This window comes from Neovison vison, chromosome 8, assembly GCF_020171115.1.
Source record: "Neovison vison isolate M4711 chromosome 8, ASM_NN_V1, whole genome shotgun sequence".
Taxonomy (NCBI): domain Eukaryota; kingdom Metazoa; phylum Chordata; class Mammalia; order Carnivora; family Mustelidae; genus Neogale; species Neogale vison.
The window spans coordinates 50,268,285-50,289,146 of record NC_058098.1 but is presented as its reverse complement, the minus strand read 5'-3'; the positions used below and the strand labels follow the sequence as shown (position 1 = coordinate 50,289,146).

Sequence of the window (20,862 nt, the reverse complement as noted above, 5' to 3'; positions counted from 1 at the left end):
GATATCAGGATTGTGACCTCCCACCAGGAATCTCCCAACTATCTTGATGTTAATGGCTGGCCAAAAGACGACATTGATCAAGCCACAAGGCCTCTGGTATCCTGGCACCTTGAAGGCCCTCTTTAGCATATGAAAGCTCCATTGAAACCTCCCTTCCTCCTCCCCTTCCCCCAAGAGTAAGGTACACAACCTGCCATAGCTCACAACCTGGGGTGCAGCTCTTCCTGCCCTCGGGTCCTGTCCCCGTGCTTTAATAAACCACAATTTTGCACCAAAGATGTCTCAAGAATTCTTTCTTGGTCATCAGCTTTGGACCTCAGCCCACTGAACCTCACCTAGGTTCTAGAACTTCATCACGGTTGCATTCCCTCCTTTTTCCTCTGTCTCGTCATCCTCTGCCATCACTCTTCTCCTTTCCCTAGGTGTCCTCCCAAGTCAAGCCATGAGCTCACAAGCCCTCAAGAATCTCAGGTGGGGTGGGATGTGTCCACATCCTAGCCATGACAGAATTATTGTGGAATCTAAAACAACTCCTAAGGAGCACCTGGGTGGCTCAGTGGCTTGAGCCTTTGCCTTCGGCTCTGATCATGAACTCAGAGTTTTGGGATTGAATCCACATTGGGCTCTCTGCTCAGCAGGGACCCTGCTTCCCCCTCTCTCTCTGCCTATCTCTCTGCCTACTTGTGATCGCTCTCCCTCTCTCTGTCAAATAAGTAAATAAAATCTTTTAAAAAAATAAAAGAACTCTTATGATCTAAAATTTCTTTGCCTTTGGAGACATGTCTTGAAAGAAGTTGCTGTGGCCAAGGTCAGAGAAATTACTGCCTATGTTCTCCTCTAGGATTTTGACAGATTCCTGTCTCATATTGAGGTCTTTCATCCATTTTGAGTTTATCTTTGTGTACACTATAAAAGAATGGTCGGGTTTCATTCTTCTGTATTTAGCTGTCCAATTCTCCCAGCACCATTCATTGAAGAGATAGTCTTTTTTCCATTGGATATTTTTTCCTGCTTTGTCAAAGATTATTTGACCATAGAGTAAAAGCAAAGGAAACAAAAGTGAAAATGACCTTTTGGGACTTCATCAAGATCAAAATCTTCTGCACAGCAAAGGAAACAGTCAACTAAATGAAGAGGCAACACAGAGAATGGGAGAAGATATTTGCAAATGACACCACAGACAAAGGGCTGATACCCAAGATTTATAAAGAACTTCTCAAATTCAACACCCCAAAAAACAAATAATCAAGTCAATAAATGGGCAGAAGACATGAATAGACACTTCCCCAAAGAAGACATACCAATGGCTAACAGACACATGAAAAATTGTTCATCATCATTAGCCATCAGGGAAATTCAAATCAAAACCACATTGAAAGATTATGCTGAGTGAAATCAGTCAAGCAGAGAGAGTCAATTATCATATGGTTTCACTCATTTGTGGAGCATAACCAATAGCATGGAGGACAAGGGGTGTTAGAGAGGAGTAGGGAATTTGGGTAAATTGGAAGGGGAGGTGAACCATGAGAGACTATGGACTCTGAAAAACAGTCTGAGGGGTTTGAAGTGGTGGGGGGGTGGGAGGTTGGGGTACCAGGTGGTGGCTATTATAGAGGGCACAGCTTGCATGGAGCACTGGGTGTGGTGAAAAAATAATGAATACTGTTTTTCTGAAAATAAATAAATTGGGAGGAAAAAAATAAAAATAAAAAAGAGTATATGGGACTATGTACTATTTTTGCAAATTCCTGTTAATCTATATTTATTTAGATTAAATAAAAAGCTTAAAAAAGAAAAAAAAAACCACATTGAGATACATCCTTACACCAGCCAGAATAAAAATTTAATTAGATTTAAATTAAAATTAGAAATTAACAAAATTAAAAATTAACAAGGCAAGAAACAACAAATGAGGGAGAGGATATGGAGAAAGGGGAACCCTCTTACACTGTTGGTGGAAATGCAAGTTGGTGCACCGCTTTGGAAAACAGTGTCGTGTTTCCTCAAAAAGTTGAAAATAGAGCCAGCAATTGCATTACTGGGTATTTATCTCAAAGGTACAGATGTAGTGAAAAGAAGGGCCATGTGTACCCCAATGTTCATGGCAGCCATGTCCACAATAGCCAAGCTGAGGAAAGAGCCTAGATGCCCTTCAACAGACAAATGGATAAAGAAGGTGTGGTCCATATACAGAATGGAATATTACTCAGCCATAAGAAATGATGAATACCTAACTTTTCCATCGACGTGGTTGGGACTGGAGGAGATTATACTGAGTGAAATAAGTCAAGCAGAGAAAGTCAATTATCATATAGGTTCACTTACTTATGGAACTTGAGGAATAGCATGGGAGACATTAGGAGAAGGAAGGGAAAAATGAAGGGGAGGTCATCAGAGGTGGAGACAAACCATGAGAGACTGTGGACTCTGAGAAACAAACTGAGGGTTTTAGAGTGGAGGGAGGTGGGGGATGTGTTGGCTTGGTGATGGGTATTAAGGAGGGCATGTATTTCATGGTATTGTACATAAACAATGAATCTTGGAACATTACATCAAAAACTAATGATGTACTGTATGGTGACTAATATAATAAAAAATAATAAAAAATAAAATAAATAAAATTCCATCTGCCCACAGACTGGCTTTACTGAATTCAGTTTTGTAAACAAAGCTTGAATCTAATCAAATAGCCATTTTTGTCAGTCTAAATGATATCCAGTCACTGTCCCAATTTTTATGCGTAGGTTTTTGGGATTGTGTATACGTGGTCTGAACATGATGGGAGTCAATTTGTTAGTTTCTCCTCGTATTTCTGTCAATTTTTACTTTATTGTTTTGGAGTTGTGTTTTTAGGTGTATACAGGTTAAGAATTCCTGAATTTTCCTCATGACCATTTACCATATGTAACTTTCTTCTTGATCTCCCATCCTATTTTGAACTAGAGCCCATTTTGTCTGGTATTTAATTCATATTTATTTGGTAAATATTTTCCATGCTTTCAGTATCAATATTTCCATATATTTATACTTTTAGGTTGAAGTATATCGCTTGAAAAAGTATCTAGTTGGGATTTTTTTTATCCATGTCAACAATCTTTGTCTTCAACAAGAGAATTTACTCCATTTTACTTGGAATATAATTATTGAACGTTTTGAATTTGTTTTCACTAATTCTTTGTTATGTGTGTGGGAAAACTTCTCACCTTTCTTTCTTTTGTTTCTTTTAAATGTGTTTCTCCTTTCTTTCTATAGCTCAGATTCTCTTATTTTCCTTTCCCTGCTATTAGATTAAAAGTTGTGTTTCTACTTGTGGTTAATCTAGAAATTGTAACAGTCATATTTACTTAAATTTAAAGCTCTTCCAACCCCTGGATGGATTATAGGATGCTACTCCCATCCACTTTTACAGTCTTGTTGTTCAGGATTTTGTTTCCATCTCTGATTCACTCCACCATGTAGACATTGCTGTTCCAGTTATATAGCTAATGATTGTTTTGATTTACCCCCAAGTGCAACAACTTCCTTGCTTATGGCCCTCTTGAATTTTAGATCTTCATTTGGGGCTAATTGCTTTTTCTCCTGAAGGAATTCATTAGCAAGGGAGTTGTGTGGAGAACTCTATTAGTTTTTGTTTTGTACTTTGCACTTGTTCTTGAAAAATGGTTTCACTAACTACACTATTCACAGTTGGCAATTATTTTCCTATAATAGTTTAAAGATATCCCACCTGTGCCAGATTTCAATCTAATCACCATTCCTGTTTAGGCAATCCATCTTTTCTTTCTGTTTTTATGACCTGCTGCTTGTCTTGTCTTTGCTTTCTGACAATTTTACTATGATGTGTGTAGGTGTTGATTTCATTTTACTTAACCTGCTTTGACTTGTGCACTTTATAGGCTGAGTATGTCTTTTGCTAATTCTGGAAAATGTGCAGCTTTTAAATCAATGAATATTGCCTCTTCTTATTCTCTCCTCTGGACCTTCAAGTGTGTGTGTGTGTGTGTGTGCGCGCGCGCGCTTGTGCATGCGGGTGCGCCACACTGCATGTCTTGCATTCTCTTTTTCAAATTTTCTATCATTTTGACTCTATGCAACATATTTAATGGGTAAAATTTGATTAATTATAGCTATTACAGATAAGATGTTTGGACATACATCTCCTGATCTTGTTTTATATTTTCTAACTTACCTTTCTTGCTTTGTCCTTTCCCATGTTACTCAATCCAGCTTATTTTTTTTTTGTTTTGTTTTTTTTGTTTTGTTTTTTGATTGGCCAACTTTTGTTCCATTTCCTTCACCAATGGTTTGTAGTTACATTCTCTATTTCTAGTTTTCTAGAATTATTTCTGATTTCTAAAAGCATACTCTATGTATATTTGGGCTATAGTTTCTTCTCCAAATTCCACCATTTGCCTTCCATCTGCCAGGGGATCCTCCTCAGGACTTTTCTTCAACCATGGTGTTATGGACCAAATGTTTGTGTGCCTCCAAAACTCGTGTGTTGAGATCCTCACCCGAGCATGCTGACATTAGAAGGTGAAGCTTTTGGGAGATGCTGAGGTCATGAGGGTGGAGCCCCAAGGTTGGGTTTAGTGCCCTTGTAAATGAGACCCTAGAGTGATTGCTTGCCCTTCCCACCATGTGAGGACACAGTGAAATAATGGCTGTTTATGAGCCAAGAAGAGGGTTCTCCCACCAGATACTGAATCTGCCAGTATCTCATCTTGGGACTTACCATCCTCCAGAACACTGAGAAATTAACTTCTGTGTTAAAGTCATCCAGTTGGTCGTACTTGTTATAGCAGCCCAAATGGACTGAGACATTAAGCTTGTCTTTCCCATTTTATCAGAATTTTAAAATAAATTATTTTGATTATTTCATATACCCAGTCCACCACCATGATCTCTCTCTCTCTCTCTCTCATTCTCCCTACCATATATGACAGATGTGTCATGTCCTTAACCAGAGGGTCTGTCCTTTGAGTTCAGGACTGCCACACTGCCTTGGACACAATCTTTGCTCAGGAACTCACTAAAGAGACAAAAACTATTTCAAGGGGTCTCATTATTCAGGAAATACTCTTGAATTTCCTTTGATGGCGACATGATTTCAAGGAATGTATTGTGGTGACATGATTTCAAGGAATGTATCTGTTTGACCTGTCTTATAGTACAAATATCAGGTTTCCCAGACAGGATAGGAAGTAACGTTAACATCAAATGTAGACTTCCCATAAAGAAGACTATCTTGCCATTTGCAACAACATAGATGGATCTAGAGAGTATTATGCTAAGTGAATTACATCAACCAGAAAATGAAAAATACCTTATAATTTACTCATATGTGAACTTTTTTTTTTTTAATGCGTGGAATTAAAGAAACGAAACAAATGAGCAAAGAAGAGAGGAGGGGAGCAAAACCAAGAAACATACTCTTAATTATAGAGAACAAAACGAGAGTTACCAGAAGGGAGGGAGGTGTGTGGGGATAAAGGGTGAAAAGGGGGACTGGGATTAGACTAGATTTATGATGAAAAAAAGTTAAATGTAGAATTCATCACCAGGTGGCAGTGTTGGTCTGCTTTAAATTTCTCCAAACAATATGTTATCAGATGTTTGGTGCAACTAGATTTATATTTTCTACCACTGGTGTTCTGATCCAATTAATGAGCACATATCCTCCTGTATTCTCACCTGGTGCTTTCAGGGTTGGGGTCCTGTTTAATCTGCCTTTGAACCAGCGCCCAGGGAAAGCAGTGTCCTCCCCAGAGAAAGCAGTGTCTTCCCCAGGTGGCCAGCACCTGTTTGCTGGCTGAACCCTCTGTTTTCAGAGTGTTTGTCTCAAAGTTGTGCTGTATGTAAAACCTCATATTTGGGTTGATTGAGGTGAGAGGCTGGGGAGCCGATGGAAGCATTCCTATTGCCACAGGCAGAGATAGCAAGAGTAGTTTCAGCTGCCTTTTGCCTTCTTGTGGCAAGTAAAGGGTAGCTCAGACCTGCTCAAAGACTGCTCCCTGGATGCCCTTCCTCCCCTGCAGACTCTTGCGATGAAGGACCCAAGCATCCAGGGTGATCACTGCCAGACAAGTGTCTGAGCAAGGATACCCACTGCACTGAGACAATGAAGGGGACAGGGTGGGCTGCTAGTGGGCATTAGGGCCTTTGAAGAGGAGTGAGTGGACTCTGCAGGCCTCTGCCAGACAATGAACCCACTGGATGAACCATGAGGACAAGTGGCCCCTGGGCCTTTCTGGCACGTGCAGGAAATCCACACACTGTTCAGGATGGCTGTCCTAGTTTGGGAGGTGGCGTCTCTGAATAGTGTTGCACTTGGCTCTCTCATCTACTTTGCCCTCTGGAATATAAACCTCCTGCTCTTCCTGTTACCTCCCCACCGAGTCACCAGTTGAGCTCAATGGGAACCCCAAGAGTGAGCTCAGAGCCCTCCCTAGTTGTCTACCCCCTTAATTTTTTCTTTCATCCAAGTTGAAATACAAACCTTCCCAGGAAGAACTGGCTGCCATTCTCAGAAGCTACTGGACCAGAAATCCATCACACCATCCATCCCTGGTGGCACTTCTGTCCAGGACAAAGCCAGTTCTAAGTAGGCCAGCTTTAAAGAAATCCACAGACCATGCTCCTGACTGCATCAGTCGGGTGTGAGGTGCGGCAGATAGTATGTCTCCTTTGGAGCCCTGGATTTGGTCCTGGTTTCACCTCCTGTCCTGCTTTTTGGTGGGGAACACTTCCACCCTGTAGTTGTTGTGTATCATTGGGTTAACCACATAGGGCGTGGGGTCGGCAGCTCATCCACAGGGATGTGGTGTGCAGTGTTACAGGATGGGAGACAAAGGTTGTGCTGCAGCTATATGGGAATCATTGAGCCCCCAAAGGGGATGGAATCAAACCTCTCCAGATGTTGTCATTACCACTGAGGACATGGCAACACTGCAAAGTGGGAACCTGGGGGGAAGCTTTCCCTGACACCCTTCTGAAAGCACTCCTAGACTCCCAGCCAATCAAGTGTTCTCCTCCTTCAGACCTGGTTCAAGCCTCCTATTATGAATTTTTTCTTTGGGTTTTGTTTTGCATTTCACTCATTTGAGCAGCTGTCTGTCTCTCTGCCTCTCCCTGCCCCCCCCCCTTTCCGTGGTAAGCTTGAGCTCAGGGGCTGTGTTGAGGTCATCCTTGTCAAGCTGTCAGCCCTTAGCCCTGGGCTGTGCACACAGGAGGGGCTCCAAAGATCACCTATGCATGTCACTGAAGAGAAGTGCAGAGTGGGTAAGCAGAGATCTTTGAAGGCTTTTGTGGAAATACCCAACTTTACAGATTTGGTGAGTCAGGGCTGGGTCTTACTGACTGGGGGCAGGTGGTTTTCCCAGGTCCCTTACCAACAAAACTGTTTCTAGAGGCACCCAAGTGCTCTGAGTAAAGTAGGAGGTTGGATCTAAGGAGGCAAAAGACAAAGGGGGTGTTGGTGGGCTATAGCCTCCAATGTGAACCTCAGGCCTAAGATATAAAGTAAGCCCCAGCTTCCCATGGGAAACCTCCCAGGCCTCCCTACTTCTGCACCTGCCAATGTACAGCTTTTAGTGCTGAGGACTTTGCCCAGGGGCCTGTTGGGAAGAACATGGGACCAACTCTGCCTGGGTGGTTGGCTGCTCTCTCAGCACCACTGTGGCCCCAGGGAAGCAGCCCAGGGAATATGGCTGGGGCAGGTGGACAGTGGCTCCATTTGGTTTTAGTCATGGGAGATATGTTTCCAGGAGGCAGAAAGGATGGCTTTGGCCTCAGGGACCCCAGGGCTATGACACTCAGGAGGCAGGTTCCCAGGTCATCTCTTGGTTAATGGGCTGACTGCTGGAAGTGCAATTCTGTACCACCTGAATTCTGAAATGTTTTATGTCCACATAATGACTTCTCTTTACCCAACCTGAAGAAAACAAGAACTAGGTACTTCTTTAGTTTTTAAAGGTTTCTTTAAAAGGTTTCTTTTAAAGGTTTCTTTATTTGAGAGGGTAAGGGGCAGAGGGAGAAGAAGAGAGAGTCCCTAAGAGGACTCCACACTGAGTTGGAAGGCCAATATGGGGCTCAGTCTCAGGACCCAGAGATCACAACCTGAGCCGAAACCAAGAGTTTGATGCTTAACGAACTGCACCACCCAGCTGCCCTTGTACTTCTTTATTTTTTTAAATAAGGATTTTATTTATTTATTTGACAGACAGAGATCACAATTAGGCAGAGAGAGAGAGAGGGGAAGCAGGCTACCCGCTGAGCAGAGAGCCCCATGTAGGGCTCGATCCCAGGACCCTGAGATCATGACCTGAGTCAAAGGCAGAGGCGAACCCACTGAGCCACCCAGGCACCCCTCTACTTCTTTATTTTAAAGTCAAGTCAATTCTATGTACTTTTCTCATTGTTCTCATGAGGATCTTCCTCTGGGAGGCTACTTCAGCTCTCTTACAGCACCACACCTGAGTTCCAAGAAAGCTGGAGCTGCAGCTGGGGCCTGCAGGGCCTAAATCTGGGTCTGTCAGACAGGGATGCCCCCTGTGGCCCGGCACTAAAGAAATCCACCAGCCTGCATTCAAGGGGTGGGGGACAGGCTCCTCTCTCCACGGAGCAGCATACTATCCCTTCTACACAGGGGATGAAATGTTGGTGGCAGTCTTTGGGACACACCACAACAGTTATAATCTTCATGGACGGTTTTGCATTTTCTATTGAAAATGAAGATTCAGGCCAAATGGTGAGGCAGCTATTGAGATGGCAGCAGGAGTGCTGGGTGTCAGTGCTGCTCTTTCACGTGACCGCTGTGGGCTTTTCAGTAAGCCCGTTTATTTCTTTGTGTATCTGTCCCACCAGGGGGTTGGTCATTGGTGGTAGCTGTAGATAATTTTTAAGCTAAGTAATAAATGTGCTTGGCACAGAGCAAGTCACATGTGTAATGCTAGCTTCAGCAGTCTTAAAATCCTCGGTTCTCTGGCAGAAGGCGGGCATCACACACACACACACACACACACGCGTGTGCAGGCGCTGCTGGGGCTGACTTCCAGTGGAAGCGCATCTGACATGTTCTCCTCTGCCTGGTCTTTCCCTCTGCAGATCATATAGCTAGCAGGAAGGAATCTTTCCCAAACCCAAAGAACTCAACCAACCAGTTTTTCCAAATCCCTGTTCTCCTCTGTTTGCCTTCTTTATTACACTTCTACATTTTGGGTGTTGAAATCTTTAAGAATCTGGTTGAAACAAGATTCTTGTTTCTATCCTTCTTGGCTTGAGGACAACAACATAGCCTCCACTACGGAGCTTCCTGTGTGACCACTGCAGGCTAGACTAGATACTACTGCATTTAATCTTGACCTTGGCCCTGGGGAAAGAGATGTTAATCCTCTTTTTCGGGAAATGAAAATGAGGCACAGAGAGTTTAAGAAACTTGACCAAGATCAAAGCCAAGGTTTAAGCTAAGGCCACAGATGCGGGAGCAATGGGAGAAACCCCCAGGTTTCTAAATCAGTCAAGGTTAGCAGAGCATTTGTTTGCTTATACTCCCCAAGGGGCCTAAGGCTGGCAGCTGGCTGCTAAGAGCATCAGTCCTCGGGCCAGGGTCTGAGCCTCAGACCCCAGAACAACACCCTGGCTCTAGGCACACTAACCAGCCCATTGGGCCCACATGGGCCACTTATGTGTGTGCTGCAGGGTGGAGTCACAAGTCGGCCAGGCAAGATGATATGCTCACTCCCAAGGGAGCACAAAAGGATTGATATTTGGACTTCAGCCTCTGAGATGCTGAAAGAACCTAACTGTGGTGGTCTTCACACCCACCTGCGTGCTTCCCTCCACCAGAGGCTTCCATTTTTTGCCGGCTCCTTCCCATAACGGATGGTTCAGGCTACCTGGAGCCTGGAGCCTATACCCGGTGACGCACCCGTCTTTATTTATTTATTTATTTATTTTCCTGCAGCAACTGTTGGTTCCTGAAGAGCCACAAAGTGAAACCAAAACCGCCTGACGCTGAGCGTCAGGCCGGGAAGGCAAAGACAAGGGCATAACAGCCCCACCAGAACCGACGGCCACCTTCTGGCCTGTGCTCCCCATGCCTACTCTTCCTTAGCGGACCTCTTCTCTGGGGCGGGCTCCGGGAGGCAGCGTCTTACCATACAGGCGGGGGGAGGAGTGGGTGGTGGCTGGAGGAGGAGACGGGGCGGGGCCGCACAGACATTAAGGGGCGCCCCGGCTCGCAGCCCCAGCTTGCGGCTCAGAGTGCCTCAGGGCTTCTGGCGAGATGGCGGTGTGTGGCCTGGGCCACTGCGCGCGGCGGCTCTTGGGCAGCCTGTGCGGGCGCTCGGTGCAGTCGGTGCCACAGCTGCGCGGGGTGAGAGCCGCCTCCGGGGCTGCGGGGCAGCCAGGCTCGTACCAGGCGCAGAGCGCACAGGCGGCCCGGGATCCCGCCGCTTTCTGGGGGCCGCTGGCTCGGGACACGCTGGTGTGGGACACCCCCTACCACACCGTCTGGGACTGTGATTTCAGCAGCGGGAAGATCGGCTGGTTTCTAGGAGGCCAGTTAAACGTGTCTGGTGAGTGGGCTACGGGGGGTGGGGGGTGGGGACGGGAAGTAGTCCAGGGCGCCCTCAGCTCAGGAGTCCCGAGGGCATTTAACAGCCATTCACGGCCCCACGGGAGGCCCCTCCTCCAGTCTTCTGCTCCTCGCACTCTCAACGGTGGCGCCTCACCGCCCCAGCCCCCATCCCATCAGGACCCCCGGAGGCTCCAGTCCGGGCCTCAGCCACCCTGAACCCAGATTCCAGCTTAAGCGCTAGGGTTCGCGCGTGCGGAGACCCGGGCGGGCATCCGTTCAGGTCGCCCAGTCATTGGTCTTGCCCCAGCGCGACTCCTCAGTCCACTGTCCCCAGAGTTCAGCCTGGGGGTTCTACTGCGCTGCGGGCTACCCCTGGGTCAGGCTAGGGAGGAGGGCGCCGACTCGCAGGTGTAGGCCGGGACTTCCCCACTCCTGTCCCTGGGAGAGGCAAAAACTAAAAGCGCCTGACTTGTTGCCTCCGGTTGGGTACCCAGAGACTTGCTCGGGGAGAGACTGCCCAAGTAAACAAACCGAATGGCAGGCAGAGGGGTAGGAAAAAATTACCGCCAGCAGTTGGAATCAGTTATCTCCTTGCTCTGGGGCTTGTGGGCGGGAAGGAAGAGATGGGTGTCTCCCAGTTGACTGTTTCAGTTGTGTACTGCCTCGGAAGACCTACAGGTTGCTTTAGACCGGGTGGTGATTGAGATTCCAGAAACCAGCTCCACCAGCCAGTCAATCCTCTGGTATCTTCTGAGATTGAATCCACTAGTGTTTCTTTAAGATAAGGTGGGTACACTGTATCCCCATGCCACAAGGGGAGAAGGTCCAGGGACTGGAGGCGGTAATGGCCAGGAAGGGTAGGCCTGGGGTTGGTCTTACAGGGCAAGATGGGACTTGCAGTCAGGTGCCAAGTCAGAGGGGCTGCCGGCTGTCCCAGACTATGGAGTTGATTGACATCTAGGAGTCCAAGGAAATAAGGAAATAAGGAGTCCTTATTTCCTTAAATAAGGAAAGCACATGGAGTTGATTGACATCTAGGAGTCCAAGGAAATAAGGAAATAAGGAGTCCTTATTTCCTTAAATAAGGAAAGCACATGCAGATCTTCATGGCAGGGCCCTGACTAGACCTGAACTTCTAGGTAGGATCTGTTGTGTGGCACAGCTCCACCAGGTAGTGGCCAAATTTTTCTGCTCCTCTGAGCTTAAGTGCCCCCACCCCATATAAACTGCAGGCAATAATGCCTACCTGCTATTCTGGTTGTGAGGACACAGTGCCAGAAGGTATGGAACAGCCCGGCATTTATTGGTGATCAGTATGTAGTAGTGAATTTAATTTATTATATTTAGAAATAGCCATAAAATTATGGGTAGTGTGTTGCAGTTAACTTTCAAACAAAGAAACTTGAGGGAACTTTGGACCAGATATATGTTTTTTCATATTGTATATTACTTTGCTGGTTTAATCGAAGTGAGTCACTTACTAGATAAGTGTTTTCTCTAAAATTGAGTCAGCAGCAAGTGTCCTTGGACCAATGGAAAGAAAACCAAACACTTAGGTTTGCGGGGTTGATGGCATGTGCCTTTGAAGGGGAGGAGAACAGCTTCTGGAGGCATAGAAAGTGCAGATTCTGGAGGCCTGAGGCCACTGTGAACATTCCTGGGTGGCTTGCCACCTCACACTCTTTGATAAGACAGTGGGGACAGACCTCATGGGACAGGCACCAAGGACCTCATGAGCCTCAGTGAGTCAGGGCTGGGTATGTTCAGCAAACAATTCTTCTGCTTCTTTTTTCTTCACTTATTTCTCCTTTCTGGCTACATAGTCAGCTGAGCTTCAGAAAACTGTTGTATAGAAAGCTTTTCACAACTTCCTACCTCTAGTGCATATGCCTGCCCACTCAGCTGTCAGGAATATCTCTGCCCTTTGCCAGTGTCTGCAAAGTATGTTCAGAGTATGGAGAAAGGCCAGGTCAGGCCAGAGCTGCTCTGGGAACCACTTAAAACATTGTGGAATGGGTGCGGGTGTTTTGGCCTGATCTGTAGACAGCACAATGATGGCTTGTTCCGAAGAAGTATTGCTCTAAAAAATGACATTACTCCTTCAGGAGGATCTATACTAGCGGTTTTCAAGGTGTGATCCCCAGGCTAGTGGCTTTAAAATCATCTGGGAACATTTTAGAAACACAAGTTTTCACACCCCATTCTAGACTGTCAAAATCAGAAACCTTGGGAGTGGGGCCCTGCCATCTTTCTGTGTGTGTATGTGTGTGTGTGTGTGTGTGTTTTAAAGATTTTATTTATTTGAGAGCGAGAGCAGGAGAGGGACAAGCAGACTCCACAGTGAGTGTGGAGCTTGACACAGGGGTTGATCCAATGACCCTGAAGTCATGACCTGAGCCAAATCAAGAGTTGGTTGCTCAACCAACTGAGCCACCCGGGCCTTGAATCTGTGTTGTTGTTGTTGTTGTTTTTAAAAGATTTTATTTATTTATTTGACAGAGAGAGAACACAAGTAAATGGAGAGGCAGGCAGAGAGAGAGAGAGGGAAGCAGGCTCCCCACTGAGCAGAGAGCCGGATGCAGGACTCGATCCCAGAACCCTGAGATCATGACCTGAGCCGAAGGCAGCGGCTTAACCCACTGAGCCACCCAGGTGCCCTGAATCTGTGTTTTTAACAAGCCCTCCAAGGGCTTCTGGTGCACATTCAAGTTGGAGGACCACTGACCTATATATCCCATACCAGTGAAGATGAAAAAAAAATAATAATATAAAGGATAGGATTGGGATTAGTGTCCTGGGGATGCCTCCTTTAAGCAAACAAAAATGGTATATGGGTAATGCCATACAGTTTAGTGGTCTAGAGTGTATCTAGAATCACACCTAGATGTGAATCCTTGTTTTCTCCTTACTGTACTTTGCATGCATCTCCTTATGTGTAAAGATAGGTGTAACCAAACTCTATTCTAGTTAGTATTGTTGCATATCCAACTACCCTAAGCTTAGTGGCATAAAGCAGCAACCATTTTATTAATCCCCCGGATTCTGTGGGTCAGGACTTTGGACAGGGGCTGATGGGCAAGCACCAGGAGATGGCTTCTTTCTGCTCCTGAAGTCTGTCTCTGTCTCTTGTGTCTGCCCTGCTTCTCACTCCAAAGTCTGGGAACTGGACTGGGATGGCTGTAGACTGGGCTCAACTGGAACTGTGGCCCGAAGCACCTACACAGGGCTTGTCACTGGGCGACAGAACATGGGTGACAGGAGGTCTCAGAGACTAGTATTGAGACCAATACTCAGAGCCACGCTGCTAAGCTTCTTCTGACTGGCAGTGTATGTATGACCTGGGGACATCTGGGGCTGTTGTTAGTGTCAAAGGAGAAAATGCTTATAAAGCATTACTTGCATCCAATCACTGGCTTTTGTTATTTATTAATGAATCATGGGGAAAGCTGTGACCTTGAACTTGGCCTTCAGCATTGTTAATAGTGTGCTGTTTCCTCTGAACAGGACTACACCGGTTTGCATATGATCAGTCTTGGATAAGAGGGAAGCAGACTAGCGAAGGCATGCAGGTGGCCAACACAGCTCTCAAAGTCCATCCTGGGGCTCTGAGACAGCCAGGTCACCAGGTGGGGTCATGGTGTCAGGGGCCATCTGGGCAGGGCAGGTAGAGAGCGCCTCCAGTTGCTTCCCTTATATTTATGTAAAACTGCTTTGCTGAAGGTTCTTTTTTTTTAAACCAAGATCTAAAGAGGATACTTTTTTTCTTTTTAAATTGGGTTTTTTGGGGCACCTAGGTGGCTCGGTGGGTTAAAGCCTTTGCCTTCAGCTCAGGTCATGATCCCAGGGTCCTGGGATTGAGCCCTGCATCAGGGTCTCTGCTCAGCGGGGAGCCTGCTTCTCCTCTCTCTCTCTCTGCCTGCCTCTCTGCCTACTGGTGATCTCCGTTGTCAAATAAATAAATAATAATTTAAAAAAAATCTTTAAGAGAATTGGGTTTTTTATTTTAATTCCTATATAGTTAACATATGTGTTATATTAGTTTCAGGTGTACAATATAGTGTGATTCAACAATTCTATACATTGCTCAGTGCTCATCAAGATAAATGTACTCTTAATCTCTGTCACCTATTTCATGCATCCCACCACCCACCTCACCTCTGATATTTGCAAATAACCTCTCATAAAAGGTTAGTATCTAGAAAGTATTCTTACCAATCTGAAATTTGGCTGTCTTTCACAGGGCTCAATGGATAAAAGTCTGTGCTTTTTTGCCCATGAGCTCAGGATGTCAGGAAGTTGAGAATGCAGAACTAGAGGGTAATGACAGGTGTTGCCTTCAAAACACACAACTAAATTCTGTTTTTTCTCTCTTTTTAAGATTTTATTTATTTATTTGAGAGAGAGAGAGAGAGAGCACAAACATGATTGGGGGGAGGGGCAGAGGGAGAAGCAGACTCCCCACTGAGCCTGACTCCAATCATCCCAGGACCCTAGGATCATCACCTGATCAGAAGGCAGATGTTTAACTAACCAAGCCACCCAGGCACCCCTAAATTCTTTTTTCTTTTTTCTTTTTTAAAATATTTTTATTTATTTATTTGACAGAGAGAGATCACAGTAGACAGAGAGGCAGGCAGAGAGAGAGAGAGAGGGAAGCAGGCTCCCTGCTGAGCAGAGAACCTGATGCGGGGCTCGATCCCAGGACCCTGAGATCATGACCTGAGCCGAAGGCAGCGGCTTAACCCACTGAGCCACCCAGGTGCCCCTAAATTCTTTTTTCTAAAGACCAAATTCTGAGTCAGATTTTTTTTAAAAAATGGGTTTTCTTACCTTAAAGCAAGGGTGTAGAAAAACTTTTTTTTTTCTTTTTAGGATTTCATTTATTTATTTGACAGACAGAGATCATAAGTAGGCAGAGAGGCAGGGAAAGAGAGAGGGGGAAGCAGGATCCCCACTGAGCAGAGAGCCCAATGCGGGGCTCGATCCCAGGACCCTGGGATCATGACCCGAGCCGAAGGCAGAGGCTTTAATCCACTGAGCCACCCAGGCGCCCCTAGAAAAACTATTTTTAATTGACCATTGAGCGTAGAGTTTTCTGGATACTTTCTGGAGCATGAGTTGAAGGTATGGAAACCATTTTGCTGTACTTCCCTCCTCTTTCTGATTGCACCTCCCATAATCCAGAAGGCAGACACACTGAGAGTGGCAAGATGCTGCATTTCTGTGCCTCATTTTTCTCTCAGTAGCTGAAGAAACTTTTCTAAAGTCTTTCAAGGAAGTCTAAATGAAAGTGTAACCCTTGGTCTTAGGAGGAGGGTCCCCCTGAAGAGACTGAATTCTTCCCACTTGTCAGATGCACGACTTACTTTAAATAGCAGATGTTTCTGGAAAGTTGGCAAATACAATTTGAGACTGATGTAATTTCTTTAAATGTGCCAGGGAGATTTTCTATTTAAAGAAATCCCATGGTGAATCCTTTTGTGAATATTAACTCCCTCATTTCTTTTGAATAAAATTGAATTTTCCTGTGTGGGTTCACTTAAAGTTGGGGAGGGGAAGAGATGTATTTAAACAACTGACAATAGTTCTTGAAAATTCCTAGGTAAGTGTGTGCCATCTTTATAATGGAAATGATAATCCTATTGTAATCTTTTTTTTTATTATTATTGTAATCTTTTTTAAAAAAACAAAACTGGGGCACCCGGGTGGCTCAGTGGTTTAAGCCTCTGCCTTCAGCTCAGGTCATGGTCTCAGGGTCCTGGGATCGAGCCCCACATCGGGCTCTCTGCTCTGCTGGGAGCCTGCTTCCCCCTCTCTCTCTGCCTGCCTCTCTGCCTACTTGTGATCTCCGTCTGATAAATAAATAAAATCTTTAAAAAACAAACAAACAAACAAACAGGGTGGCTCAGTCAATTAAGTATCTGACTCTTGATTTCAGCTCAGGTCCTAATCTCAGGGTCTTGGGATCAAGCGCTGCTTGGTGTTTCTGGCTCTATACTCAGTAGGGAGTCTGCTTGCCCTTCTGCCCCTCCCCCCCACCCGTTTTCTCTCTCTCTCTCTCTCAAATAAAATAACATCTAAAAAAAAAAAAGCTCAGAACACATGAACCACCAACAGACATTTGCCTAACTTTTTGCAGAATTGTGTTAGGCCAGGTGCACACCTGTTCTTAGGAACATGATGGAGCCTCATATCATCTCATCCTCCTGATCCCGATGTGAAGTGGTTTGTGGTCCCATTGTACAGATATGGAAACGAAGGCTCCAATTCATATATGATGATGAACAGTATGGAAGATGCCCAATGCCACAGAGCCTGCATTCTTCTGAGGAGGGGAACCACAAATCCTTAAGCAAGTGACCTCACACGGGGGTCACTTGCTCAAGGTTTTTATAGATGCTAAGGGGAGAATTCTGATAGCATCTCTTCTACTCCAAACCCATGATAAAGGAATCTTAGGGACATGTTCCCTGTCCTCAGGGACTTGTGACCCAGATAGGGGAAGATCTAGCAAAACTAGCATTGTGCCCCAGAGCGGTGACTACTGGGCAGGAAAATAAGCATTAAAAATGGTGTGAAAGTGACAGGGATCAAGAGGTCACTGTGTGTTGGGAAATTGGAAAAGACTTGCAGTAGGAGGTGGGGTTTGAGCTGAGCCTTAAAAATCACACGAGGTCCTTAACTGCTTGTTCTTGGAAATGGAATTTTCTTGTCCCACTGCCCAGTTCTTTAGGTGGAGTCTTTGTTTTCCGATGTGGAGAAGGAAGAATTTCCTTCCTTCCACCTACCCTCCCTTCTTTCTTTTCCTCCCTGCAGTTGAGGCAACAGCAGGAAACACGCCCATGTGTTAAAAGCCAGCACACACACAGCATCTTAAGGCTACTGTCACCCCAGGCCCTGCATGGAGCTTTGTGAATATTCTGGTGTCATCTGAGTGTTGTCCGCAGTAGCTGTCGAGGGTGTTTTTATTCCCATCTGACCTCATGCAGGAAACTCACAAAGCATCTAATTCCTACCACATCTCTGAGTCTGGAGCCATCACTCCCACAACAAATGAGGAAAGTGAGATTTAAATTAGATAAGCAGTGCACCATCTGTGGTTAGCAAGTGGTTGGACAGGGTCCAGACTCCAGTGTGTGGGTTTTTCCTATGACTCCAGGCCACCATCCAGCAAAGGTTTGACCAGATGTCTTACAGAAAGTCTTTAATTACTCTTATCCCCAAAGGAAGAAGAAGGTCCCCTCACCCTGCCCCAAATCTGGAACAGAATGTATGTAGTTGTAAGCCTACGTGTGTGTCTGCTGGAGTGGGTCCAGGATGGCAGTTGTAGCAGCACCTGGGATCTTACTAGAGGCAGAGATGTGCATGCCCACCCAGACCTGCTCATTCAGAGACTCAGGGCAGGACCTCACCATCTCTGGCTAATAAGCCTTCTGGGGATTCTGGGGGATTCAGAAGTGCTAATTTAGACTAGAAAGAAACCTTGAGAGATAAAGCCACTAAGACAAGAAGAGATCTGTTCCCTCCTCAGGCAGGGAGCCAACATGGTGTCGTTTAGACTCCAGTGTTGCCCTCAAGGTTGAGGACTTAAATGGTTCCTCCATTATTCAGAGCTGTGGTTCTTCTCTGCTCTGTGCTCTGTGTTCGGCTGCACATGTACAAATATGGTCAGGATATTGGATCCCTGTCCATAGAGGGGCTACAAATGCCATCTCGGGAAAAGTTAGAGGGAAGCATGAGGTCCATGGAACGTGAAGTGCTCAGTGAGAGTGGGAATCTGTAGGCCAGACCTGTAGGAGTGTGGACACCAGGCGAAGGGCAGCAGTGTGGACAGTAGGACAGTGTCCCCCAGGCACAGAGAAACAGTCCAAAGGCCCTGAGGGAGGAAGGTGCTCACTAGACTCAACATGATTGGTGGGAGGAGGTAGATCACATGGAGCCTTAGCAGCTGCTTGTGGAGAACTTCCTGTGTTCTGGACTGGGGTGGGGAGGGGCAGTGAGGCATGTAGGGGACACTGTACCTTGGGCTTCATGCTGACCTGCCTGGATTCCTGCCATCCATCAGTTCCAGAAAGACCGATAGATGGCTGGTCTCATTGACCACCCATCTATACCCTGGATACCCAATGTCCATCCTGTAGACACTGCCTTCCTGTTTGGTGTAAACCAGGTGGAGGATGCCTTGCTGGGGTCCAAGGCTATGAGGGTCTTGGCTCAAAGCTGGGCCGTCATTCATTGAGTGAGAAGTATGTCCTGGTGCCCTGGCTGCCATGGGAACAGACCGTGCGGTGAGGTGTCATGTGTGATTGGAAGCCCTTCCTGCTGCTTTCTGGCTGTGGCATTAGGCAGGTCACTGTACAACCCAGAGCACCTGGAAACTGTTTTCCAGGCTACCCCTGGGCTGCCCACTTTTCAGGGTGACTCAAAGAGTCAAACTCAGAGTGGGAGAAATTTTAGAGCGGGCTTCTTAGGTAGAAGCAGGTGTAATCAGCTCACCTGTGATGCGTGAAGCAGCCACGGGCCAATGAGCATTTGTGCGCAGGTGGGAACAGCACCCTCTTCCAGTTGGACCAGCCACCCCCATGCAGGGCACAGCTGTAACTCAGTGTGTGGGTTCTCAGCTGGGCACTTCTAGGCTTGTTGTGACCTGCCTAGGGTCATCTCTTCTTAGTCCATCCCTTAGGTTCTCCAGGGCCAGGCAGTAGGAGCGGGGTGTTGGGGCTGGTGGGCTCGTGGTAGGAGTCCGGAAGTGGTAGGGGGTGGGAGGGAGAAGGGGCTTGGCCCTACTGGGGGGGGCTCACTGCTTCAACTTCCAGATAGGGTGTGGCCTCATCTGCTGGTTGCTCAAGAGAGGCCAGAAATCGGTGGTTTTAGTGTGAAAACTCATGATTTCTAAATTTTGGACTGATTGACACATACACATTAGGTTTATTGTGTAAATCCAGGTTTGGCCGCCAACCTCCCCCTCAGTTTGACCTCCTGTATTTTCTATCCTCTATTTTTTTTAAAGATTTTATTTATTTATTTGACAGAGAGAGAGAGATCACAGTAGGCAGGCAGAGAGAAGGGGAAGCAAGCTGCTGAGCAGAAAGCCTGATGTGGGGCTCGATCACAGGAGCCTGAGATCGTGACCTGAGCCAAAGGCAGAGGCTTAACCCACTGAGCCACCCAGGTGCCCCTCTATCTTCCGTTTTTATAGCATTTCTTCTTTTATGTTTTTCTAGTAATTTAAAGAACTTTCTGGTATCAATAAGTAATATTAGTATTAATAGTTCTTCCTGATGACATCTATCTTTATTAAATTTTTTGAAGTATAACATATATCTGTGAGGATCCAGAAAGTTCAAATAAATTTTTAAAATATTTCATATATTTATATGAGAAAGAGAGAGCATAAGCAGCGGTGGGAGCAGAGGCAGAGAGAGAAGCAGGCTCCCTGCTGAGAAGAGAGCCCAAAAGGGGGTTGAATCCCAGGACCCTGAGATCATGACCTGAGCCCAAGGCAGATACTTAACTGACTGAGCCACCCAAATGTTCTCAAATGTAATTTTTTATTATAAGAGTAAGTGATAGATAAAATAAACTGACTAAAAAAATGTTATTTGCATACAACAGCTAAAGTATATAAATATTTTCATGGGGGTTCATCTCTCAAGAATTATGAGAATCATATGATCTTTTAGGGGTATGGTTTCCCATAACTTTTGTCAGGACAGTTACTCCATCAAGAAATATTATTGGAGTTCCTGTAGCTCATTGCATGGTATTATCAGTTGATAAAGCACCCTGCATTCGTATAATAACACTTCAACATTGGCCTTTTATTGGATTCCTATTGTAATCCTGTGATTAGATATGGTAGATAATGTTTCTCCCATTTGTATGGGAGGAGATTGGAGAAGATAAGTAACTGTATTCAAATAAAAAAAAGAAAGAAATAATTTGTATATCTGGACATTGGGGGTGACCCTGAAGACCAGGTGGACAGATGACTGCTGGGTCCAGAAGCTACTTGCCATCATTGTTTCTCTTGCTGAAGGGGAAGTGAGTAATGAAATCTGTCTGCGAGGGCTGATAGGAAAGGGCACTAAATGAACCTGCCAGATCGAAGCTCACCTTGAAATCAAGAGTAATGAACAGGATGTTAGCAAATTACCCGATCCCACTAATCTTCAGGTTTACAGTAAATTGTCAGCACTAACCTGTTTTTGCAGGCAGTCATGTGATCTGAGCTTGGGTAATAGAGGGGGCAGGAAGCAGTCTTCCGGAAAACCAGCACGGCT

General features: G+C 45.7%; 1 protein-coding gene across 1 annotated transcript in view; it reads left to right on the top strand.

Moving 5' to 3' along the window:
- Nucleotides 1-10,270: 10,270 nt before the first annotated feature.
- ACSS1 (acyl-CoA synthetase short chain family member 1) overlaps nucleotides 10,271-20,862 on the top strand; it is a 62,227-nt gene continuing 51,635 nt past the window's right edge. Inside the window, exon 1 of the mRNA XM_044263580.1 lies at nucleotides 10,271-10,577. Within this exon, the coding sequence (XP_044119515.1) occupies nucleotides 10,286-10,577 (292 nt within the window). The 5' untranslated portion in view covers nucleotides 10,271-10,285. The remainder of the gene's footprint in view (nucleotides 10,578-20,862) is intronic.